Source organism: Sapajus apella, unplaced genomic scaffold (genome assembly GCF_009761245.1).
Source record: "Sapajus apella isolate SASKATOON/1434 unplaced genomic scaffold, GSC_monkey_1.0 scaffold29, whole genome shotgun sequence".
NCBI lineage: Eukaryota > Metazoa > Chordata > Mammalia > Primates > Cebidae > Sapajus > Sapajus apella.
This window is the reverse complement of record NW_022436969.1, coordinates 23,860,278-23,871,137: the sequence shown is the minus strand read 5'-3', so window position 1 is coordinate 23,871,137 and position 10,860 is coordinate 23,860,278. Positions and strand designations below refer to the sequence as shown.

General features: G+C 38.5%; 1 protein-coding gene across 12 annotated transcripts in view; it reads right to left on the bottom strand.

Annotated features, from left to right (window-relative positions):
- CEP192 (centrosomal protein 192) overlaps positions 1–10,860 on the bottom strand; it is a 132,466-nt gene that overhangs the window by 69,027 nt on the left and 52,579 nt on the right. For 8 of the 12 annotated variants that reach the window (XM_032293452.1, XM_032293445.1, XM_032293446.1 and 5 more), the window contains one exon: positions 9,562–9,692. The exons of 1 other annotated variant lie outside the window; for it this stretch is intronic. In XM_032293452.1, the coding sequence (XP_032149343.1) occupies positions 9,562–9,692 (131 nt within the window). The remainder of the gene's footprint in view (positions 1–9,561; positions 9,693–10,860) is intronic. 3 more of the 12 variants (XM_032293447.1, XM_032293448.1, XM_032293456.1) reach the window with 1 other exon arrangement.

The window sequence follows — 10,860 nt, the reverse complement described above, 5'->3', positions numbered from 1 at the left end:
ACAAGTATAATTCTTAGTAATTTCATTCAACTGTTAGAATTATTTATAAGCAAGACATAAACAGGAATCATGAGTAAAAAAATGAAATGAGCATAACAGTTAAAAAACATAAAACTAACAACAACAAAAAAACACATGTTAAGAATTCTGTCTCTAGTTAACAGCAGACTAGGTAATGCAAACCAGCCTCTTGCTAAGAACAATTAGAACAGAACAGTGTATTCAAAAACATCTCTTTGAAAGCACTAGCAAGCTTAAAAAGCAGTGTAAATAAAATAAAAAAATAAATGAAATAATAAAAAGCAGTGTAAATTTATGGGGCCAAAATTTAAGAGAAAAAAGTAACCCAGAGAGGTAAGCCCAACATTGGGGATGCTGTTCCCTAAGGGTATCTGCTCCTTCAAGAAAAGGCTAAACAAAGCTATTCTTGTGGGAATACAGGTATAAAAATTGAATCTGTCAATGAAATACTGGTATTGGGGGGGTTCAGTGTGTGTGTGTGTGTGTGTGTGTGTGTGTGTGTGTGTGTGTGTGAGAGAGAGAGAGAGAGAGAGAGAGAGAGAGAGACAGAGAGAGAGAGAGAGAAAAAGACATCAAAGTAAAACATTCATGCTTCGGGATGAGACCACAAAGGGATACACGCAGCAGTAAAGGTAAACCAACATCTGACTGGTTCTCATATGGATGAGGCTCAGCTCCAATCAGCTCAAGTCCAATAAATGAATTAAAGTGATCTGCAATTGCTAGTGTACCGTGCTCCCTATCAGAAGGAGACATAAATCCAGTCTGGAAGATATCATCTCCCTTAGCCTCAAATTATTTCAATGATTTCTCCTCTAAACTGTAAAGTAAAACAAAAGCTACCCAAGCACATCGCAGTAAAATGGATAAAAATCAAAGAGAAAATAACAAAAGACTGATAGCCAACTTTTAAAATGAAATGACATGAAAAAAATACATTCAAAGTGCTAAAAGTTACTCCTAACAATTCTATAGCAAGCAAAAATACACATCAAGACACATCAAGAATAACAGGGAGATAAAAACATTTTAGAGAGACAACAAACAGAAAATTCATTATCACCAGTCCCTTACATAAAAAAAAAAAAAAAAAAAAAAAAAGTAGGGATATTCTTTAAAAAGAAAACTAATCTCAGATGAAAGATCAGAAATATATATTGGTCATTTATAAATCATCATCATGTCTTGTAAGGTTTAAATACAGAGATAAAACATAAAACAAGAAAAGCTTTTAAGTCTGGAGTAAATTGAGTATTTTGTGATCCTTGGGATGCCAAATAAGACAAAGTAAATGAAGAATTTTTACTAAATATCAGTAAGCCAAGGCACAGTTTATAATTATTTGAGTAATCATTAAAATAGTATATATAATTACCAAATCAACAGAGAAAATTGGAATCATATAAAACCCTTCAACAATCTCAAAGAATGCCTAAAGAAAAAGAACAAAATCTAGGTGAAAAAAATAAAAAGCAAATAAAGTAAGCAGATTCAAACCCCCATGTGTTGGGAATTCCATTAAGTGTAAGTAGAAAGACTGTGATATAGTTTGGATGTCCCCTCCAAATCTCACCTTGAGATGTAATCCCTAGTGTTGGAGGAGGGCTAGCGGGGAGGTGTTTAGGTCATAGGGGTGGACCCCTCATGGTCTGGTGTTACCTAGTGGTAGTGAGTGAGCTTTCCCAAAATCTGGCTGTAAGTGTGTGGCTCCTTCCCCATCCTTGCTTTGGCCATGTGACATGCCTGGTCCCGCTTCGCCTTCTGCCATGATTACAAGCTAACTGAGGCCTCCCCAGAAGCCAAGCAGCTGCCTACACTACATTTCCTGTATAGAACACAGAATTGTGAGCCAATTAAACCAATTTTCTTTATAAATTATCCAATCTCAGGTATTTCTTTATAGCAATGCAAAAAACAGCCTAATAACACAGCCAGACTGCTTAAAAAGCAAAATCCAACAGCATGTCCCTATAACATCTAAAATATTAGGATATAGAAAGATTAAAAGTAAAATAATAGTCAGAATATAACATGCTAACACTAACCAAAGAAAGCTGGTATTGATATTGTTAATGTCAGCCTAGATTTAGCAAAAAAATTATTACTACAGACTGAGGGAGACATGCTCAATAAAGGATTTGAATTTTTGTCAGCAAGAACAATTTTTAGGCACCAAAATAATTTTATGAAGAATTTAATGCAACAAGTTTTACGCACAATTTGTATACACCTAAAACTATAGCTTCAAACATTTAAAGCAAATGTTAATATGCCTATAATGATTAATGAACAAATCCACAATCATGATGGGAGATTTTAAAATCTATGTAACTGAAATAACAGCATAGGAGACGGATCCAAGATGGCCGATTAGGAGCAGCTCGGGATTGCAGCTCCCAGCAAAAGCGTGGAGGGACTGCAGGGAAGTTCGCATGGAACCTAGGCCGAGCCCACAACAGCTCAGCAAAGCCTCGGCAGACAGACTGTGACTAGGCTGCCTCCTTGCTGGGCACGGCAGCCCTGAAAGAAGGCAGAAGCACGACAAAAACTTATAAATAAACCCCTAAGTCCCTGGGACAGAGCACCTGGGGAAGAAAAGAAAGGCGTTTATGACTTCTGCTACAGCAGACTTAAACGTACCTGCCCAGCAGCTCTGAATGAACAACAGAGCTCACAGCTCAGCACTTGAGCTCCTATAAAGGACAGACTGTCTCTTCAAGCAGCTCCCTGACCTCCAGATATCCAAAGAGTCACCTCATAAAGGAGAGCTCAGACTGACATCTGGCAGGTATCCTTCTGGGACAAAGATAGCAAAAGAAGAAACTTGCAGCAACCCTTACTGTTCTGCAGCTGCTGCAGGTGAAGCCCAGGCAAGCAGGGCCTGGAGTGGACCTCAGCAGTCCTACAGCAGAGGGGCCAGACTGTTAGAAGGAAAACTAAGAAACAGAAATAACTTCATCATCAACAAACAGAACGTCCACTCAGAGACCCAATCTGAAAGTCAACAACTACAAAGACGACAGGTGGATAAATACACAAAGATGGGAAGAAACCAGCACACAAAGGATAAAAACACCCCAAAACAGAACGCCTCTCCTCCTCCAAGGAATCACAACTCCTCACCAGCAAGGGAACAAGACCATATGGAGAATGAATGTGATGAATTGACAAAAACATGCTTCAGAAGGTGGGTAATAAGAAACTTATCTGAGCTAAAAGAACATGTTCTAACCCAATGCAAAGAAACTAAGAACCTTGAAAAACGATTCGATGAAATGCTAACGAGAATAAACAGCTTAGAGAGGAATATAAGTGAATTGATGGAGCTGAAAAACACAGCACGAGAACTTCGCGAAGCATACACAAGTTTCAAAAGCTGAATTGACGAAGCAGAAGAAAGGTTATCAGAGGTCGAAGATGAACTCAATGAATTAAAATGAGAAGGCAAGATTAAAGAAAAAAGGGTAAAAAGAAATGAACAAAGTCTCCAAGAAATATGGGACTATGTGAAAAGATCTAATCTACGTTAGATAGGGGTACCTGAATGTGACGGAGAGAATGAATCCAAGCTGGAAAAGGATATTATCCAGGAAAACTTCCCCAACCTAGCAAGGCAGGCCAATATCCAAGTCCAGGAAATACAGAGACCACCACAAAGGTATTCCTGAAGAACAGCAACGTCAAGTCACATAATCATCAGATTCATCAGGGTTGAAATGAAGGAGAAAATGCTAAGGGCAGCCAGAGAGAAAGGTCGGGTTACCCACAAAGGGAAGCCCATCAGACTCACAGTAGATCTCTCAGCAGAAACCCTGCAAGCCAGAAGAGAGTGGGGGCCAATATTCAACATCCTTAAAGAAAAAAAGTTTCAATCCAGAATTTCATATCCAGCCAAACTAAGCTTTACAAGTAAAGGAGAAATAAAATCCTTTACAAACAAGCAATTACTCAGAGATTTCATCACCACCAGACCTGCTTTACAAGAGCTCCTGAGAGAAGCACTAAACATACAAAGGAACAACCAGTACCAGCCACTCCAAAAACATACCAAATGGTAAAGAGCATCAACACAATGAAGAAACTGCATCAACTAACGGACAAAACAGCCAGCTAGCATCAAAATGGCAGGATCAAATTCACACATAACAATATTAACCCAAAATGTAAATGGGCTAAATGCCCCAATCAAAAGACAGACTGGAGAACTGGATAAAAAGCCAAAACCCATTGGTGTGCTGTATCCAGGAAACCCATCTCACATGCAATCATACACAAATGCTCAAAATAAAGGGATGGAGGAAGATTTACTAAGCAAATGGAGAGCAAAAAAAAAGCAGGAGTTGCAATTCTTGTCTCTGATAAAATAGACTTTAAACCAACAAAGATCAAAACAGACAAAGAAGGACACTACATAATGCTAAAAGGATCAACGCAACAAGAAGAGCTAACGATCCTAAATATATATGGACCCAATACAGGAGCACCCAGATACATAAAACAAGTTCTTAATGATTTAAAAAGACTTAGACTCCCACACAATAATAGTAGGAGACTTTAACACCCCACTGTCAATATTAGACAGATCAAAAAGACAGAAAATTAACAAGGATATCCAGGACTTGAACTCAGACCTGGACCAAGCAAACCTAATAAACATTGACAGAACTCTCCACCCCAAATCCACAGAATATACATTCTTCTCAGCACCACATCACACCTACTCTAACACTGACCATATAATTGGAAGTAAATCACTCCTCAGCAAATATAAAAGAACAGAAATCATAACAAACACACTCTCAGACTACAGTGCTATCAAGTTAGAACTCAAATTCAGAAACTAACTCAGAACCACACAGCTTCATGGAAACTGAACAACTGGATCTTGAATGTTGACTGGATAAACAATGAAATGAAGGCAGAAACAAAGATGTTCTTTGAAACCAATGAGATCGAAGATACAACATACCAAAATCTCTGGGACACATTTAAAGCAGTCTCTAGAGTAAAATATATAGCAATAAATGCCCACATAAGAAGGAAGGAAAGATCTAAAATCAACACCTTATCATCAAAATTGAAACAGCTAGAGAAGCAAGATGAAAAAAACTCAAAACCTAGCAGAAGACAAGAAATAACTAAGATCAGAGGAGAGCTGAAGGAGATAGAGGCACAAAAAACCCTTCAAAAAAATCAATAAATCCAGGAGCTGTTTTACAAAAAGCTCAACAAAATAGACCACTAGCCAGATTAATAAAAAAGAAAAGAATCAAATAGATGCAATAAAAAAAGATAAGGGGGATATCACCACAGATTCCACAGAAATACAAACCATCATCAGAGATCATTACAAACAACTCTATGCACATAAACTAGTAAACCTGGAAGAAATGGATAAATTCCTGGACATTTGCATCCTCCCAAGCCTAAACGAGGAAGAAGCCGAAACCCTAAATAGACCAATAACAATGGCAGAAGTTGAGGCAGCAATTAAGAGCCTACCACGCAAAAAAATCCCAGGTCCTGACGGGTTCACAGCCGAATTCTACCAGACATACAAAGAAGAACTGGTACCATTCCTTCTGAAACTATTCCAAACAATCCAAAAAGAGGAAATCCTTCCAAAATTATTTTATGAGACCAACATTCATCCTGATACCAAAACACAGAGACTCAGAGACTCAGCAAGAAAAGAAAACTTCAGGCCAATATCCACGATGAACATAGAAGCAAAAATCTTCAATAAGACAGTGGCAAACCGATTGCAACAGCACATCAAAAAGCTTATCCACCATGATCAAGTACACTACATCCCGGGAATGCAAGGGTGGTTCAACATACCCAAGTCTATAAACGTAATTCACCACATAAACAGAACCAAAGACAAAAACCACATGATTATCTCAATAAATGCAGAGAAGGCCTTTGACAAAATTCAACAGCCCTTTATGCTAAAAACCCTCAATAAACTAGGTATCAACGGAATGTATCTCAAAATAATAAAAGCTATTTATGACAAATCAACAGCCAATATCATACTGAATGGGCAAAAACTGGAAGCATTCCCTTTGAAATCTGGCTCTAGACAAGGATGCCCTCTCTCACCATTCCTATTCAATATAGTACTGGAAGTCCTAGCCAGAGCGAACAGGCAAGAAAAGAAATAAAGGGTATTCAAATAGGAAAGGAGGAAGTCAAATTGTCTCTGTTTGCAGACGACATGATTGTATATCTAGAAGACCCCATCGACTCAGCCCAAAATCTCCTGAAACTGATAAGCAACTTCAGCAAAGTTTCAGGATACAAAATCAATGGGCAAAAATCACAACCATTCCTCCACACCAATAACAGAATTAAAGAGAGCCAAATCAAGAATGAACTGACATTCACAATTGCTACAAAGAGAATAAAATACTCAGGAACACAACTAAGAAGGAATGTAAAGGACCTCTTCAAGGAGAACTACAAACCACTGCTCAACGAAATAAGAGAGGGCACAAACAGATGGAGAAACATTCCATGTTCATGGTTAGGAAGAATCAGTATCGTGAAAATGGCCATATTGCCCAAAGTAATTTACAAATTCAACACTATCCCCATCAAGCTACCAATGACCTTCTTCATAGAACTGGAAAAAACCACCTTAAACTTCATATGGAACCAAAATAGAGCCCACATAGCCAAGTCAATCCTAAGCAAAAACTACAAAGCGGGAAGCATCAAACTATCGGACTTCAAACTATACTACAAGGCTACAGTAAGCAAAACAGCATGGTATTGGTACCAAAACAGAGATACAGACCAATGGAACAGAACAGAGGCCTCGAAGGCAACACCACACATCTACAACCATCTGATCTTTGACAAACCTGACAAAAACAAGCAATGGGGAAAGGATTCCCTGTTTAATAAATGGTGTTAGGAAAACTGGCTAGCCATGTGCAGAAAGCAGAAACTGGACCCATCCTGACACCTTACACTAAAATTAACTCCAGATGGATTCAAGACTTAAACATAAGACCTAACACCATAAAAACCCTAGGAGAAAATCTAGGCAAAACCATTCGGGACATAGGCATAGGCAAGGACTTCATGACTAAAACACCAAAAGCATTGGCAACAAAAGCCAAAATAGACAAATGGGACCTAATCAAACTCCACAGCTTCTGCACAGCAAACGAAACAGTCATGAGAGTGAATTGGCAACCACCAGAATGGGAAAAGATTTTTGCAATCTACCCATCTGACAAAGGGCTAATATCCAGACTCTACAAAGAACTAAAACAGATCTACAAGAAAAAAACAAACAAGCCCATTCAAAAGTGGGCAAAGAATATGAACAGACACTTTACAAAAGAAGGCATACATGAGGCCAACAAACTTATGAAAAAATGTTTATCATCACTGGTCATTAGAGAAATGCAAATCAAAACTACATTGAGATACCATCTGACACCGGTTAGAATGGCGATCATTAAAAAATTTGGAGACAACAGATGATGGAGAGGTTGTGGAGAAATAGGAACACTTTTACACTGTTGGTGGGAGTGTAAATTAGTTCAACCATTGTGGAAGACAATGTGGCGATTCCTCAAGGACCTAGAAATAGAAATTCCATTTGACCCAGCAATCCCATTGCTGGGAATATATCCAAAGGATTATAAATCGTTCTACTATAAGGACATGTGCACACGAATGTTAATTGCAGCACTGTTTACAATAGCAAAGACCTGGAACCAACCCAAATGCCCATCGATGACAGACTGGACAGGGAAAATGTGGCACATATACACCATGGAATACTATCCACCATCAAAAACGATGAGTTCATGTCCTTTGTAGGGACATGGATGAACCTGGAAACCATCATTCTCAGTAAACTGACACAAGAGCATAAAATCAAACACCGCATGTTCTCACTCATAGGCAGGTGTTGAACAATGAGAACACATGGACACAGGGATGGGAGCATCACACACTGGGGTCTGTCGGGGGGAAAGAGGGGAGGGACAGCGGGGGGTGGGGAGTTTGGGAGAGACAGCATGGGGAGAAATGCCAGATGCAGGTGATGGGGAGGAAGGCAGCGTATCACACTGTCATGTGTGTATCTATGCAACAATCTTGCATGTTCTTCACATGTACCCCAAAACCTAAAATGCAATAAAAATAAATAAATAAAAATAAACGACTGAGATGTTAGAAAAAAAAACGAACAGCACAATAATTTTAAGAATGCAGGCAGCTTGAACATCCCAATGTAAATAAATCTCACCTAAGTGAAACAGACATTAAGTCACGTAACAGACATTCCCTACAAGCATACAGAAAATACTTTCAAAAACTGAACAAATGCTGAGCTACATATTGTATTTAAACAAATTTCAAAGGCTTAAAACTAAAAATTCTCTGACTATAGGACATTTGGCCTAAAATCAATTATTTCAAAAATTAGTAAATCCCCTACATGTTTGGAAACTAAGCAATACACTTTTTAAAAAAGCCCATGGGCCAAGGAAATTAGACAATATATTGAACTGAATGATAATGAAAATATGACGTATCAAAAAACAAGAGATAAAAGAAAACAATGCATGGGATGCAACTGACAAAAGTCTCCTACCCAATGTAACGCACACCTATAAATCAAATAAAACAAACTATCCATTAGAGCAACAGACTTCAACAGGTACTCCACAAAATAAGCCTCCAAATGACCAGCAAATATGAGCAAGAACCAGCTTCATTAATAATCAGGGAAACACACATGAAGACAAGAAGTCCCCACTGAGCACCCACCAGAAAAACAAGTGATACCAGGTGCTGGTGAGGAAGTCCAGTGACAGGTAGCACACAGTGTTGAACAAATCTACACAGTACAACCACTCTGGAGAACTGTCAAAACCACTGAAGTAAAGGTGTGCAAACCCCACTACATATATACCTCACATGAATGTGTGCACACGTCCCAGGTACTAGGCTGTTCATGGAGAATTGTTTTATAATTGTCCAGCAGTGGACATATCCCAAACGTTCATCAACAATACAAACTGATATAAAAGCAACAGAATATTCATAGAACAGAATACAATACAGTAATAAAAATAAGTTTCTATTATACTCATCTGACAATGGCACGCTGAGGTGAAAAATGCCAAAGGAATACATGCTACATGGTTTCTTTTATGTGAAGTTCAGAATCGGATGAAATTAATACAGGGTTAAAAGGTCACTGGAAGCGGCAAAAAAAAACTTGTTTCTAGGTTGTTGGCAATCCTCTCTTTCTTGATCTGAGGTGTACACAAGTGTTTGAGTTGTGAAATTTGTTCAATGACTATAAATCTGTTTTATAAACTCATTTGTGTATATATTATATAGTGATAAAAACTTAAAAAAAAATTTAAAGGACACTTGCAAGAAATTTGAAGCCAGGAAAGAAAACATATTAAACTGCATATATTTTTCACAGGTGATCTCGTCTTAATCCTATATAACAACTACAACAAGATAATCTTAGATTTCCTTATGAAAGGCTTAAGCTACCTCTGTCTTGCCTTTATCAGTTGTTAACGTCACATCCTTTTCATCCACTTGTGAAGTACTCTCCACAGCTTCAACCTGAAGTGTAATTGATCCTTCACTTAGCTGTGCCTGGGACTGTTCATTTAAATCTATTGCAGGAAATATATAACATTTAATTATAAGTATACACTATTTGACAAACACAATCTGTGGAACAAGAACCAGGCAAAATGATTAATCACCAAGGAAGATGGCTTTGTACCCCAAATGTAAGTCGCCTTCACTAAAACTGTTTAAATGTATAGTCACTTGGACAGAGAACAACTACATAGTTAATTTGGCTCAATGTCACAAGGTCCCAACTTTAGAGGAGGGTTGTGGATTTTAATCTCTCCCTTGCAAATACATGTATAAACTCATTTAACGGTTTCACAAATATACAATAAGCTGAATTCCAAAGTGAATAGTTCTTGGTTGGGTGCAATGGCTCACACCTGTGATCCCAGCACTTTGGAAGGCTGAGGTACGGATCACTTGAGGTCAGAAGTTTGAGACCAGCCTGGCCAACATGCTAAAACCCCATCTCTACCAAAAATACAAAAAAATTAGCTGGCTGTGGTGGCGTGCACCTGTGATCCAGCTACTCGGGAGGCTGAGGTGGGAGAATCGCTTGAACCTGGGAGGTGGAGGTTGCAGTGAGCCAAGATCACACCACTGCACTCCAGCCTGGGCAACAGAGTGACACTCTATCAAGAAGGAAAGGAAGGAAAAGAAGGAAAGACAAGAAGGGAAGGAAGGGAAGGAATGGAAGGAAGGGAAGGAGGGAGGGAGGGAGGGATGAGGAAGAGAGGGAGGGAAGGAAGGAAGGGAAGGAGGAAGGAAGGAAGGAAGGAAGGAAGGAAGGGAGGGAGGGAGGGAGGGAGGGAGGGAGGAGAAAGGGAGAGAGACAAAGAAAGAAAAAGAAAGAAAAGAAAAAAGAAAAAGAAAGAAACACAAAAAGACAGAAGCTTTAAAGAAGTGAGTGCATCTTTAGAGAAATGGAAAATGAGCTGACTTTCTAAACCAAGACCCCTTGTCCCAACTCTCCCACTGGAATACAGGCTCCTTAAGGAATGGAGCATATCTTATACAACTTTACATGATATATAGCAAAAGGCATTGTACTAACAAAAAGTAGCTGCTTGATAACTCTAAGTTGACCAAGAACATTTGATTTAAAATACTTAGATATTTATCATAAAAATTGATATTTAGACTATCATAGTCTAAATCTCAAAAGATCTCTTTAAAAGTCTACCTAATAATAAATATACCTACGAT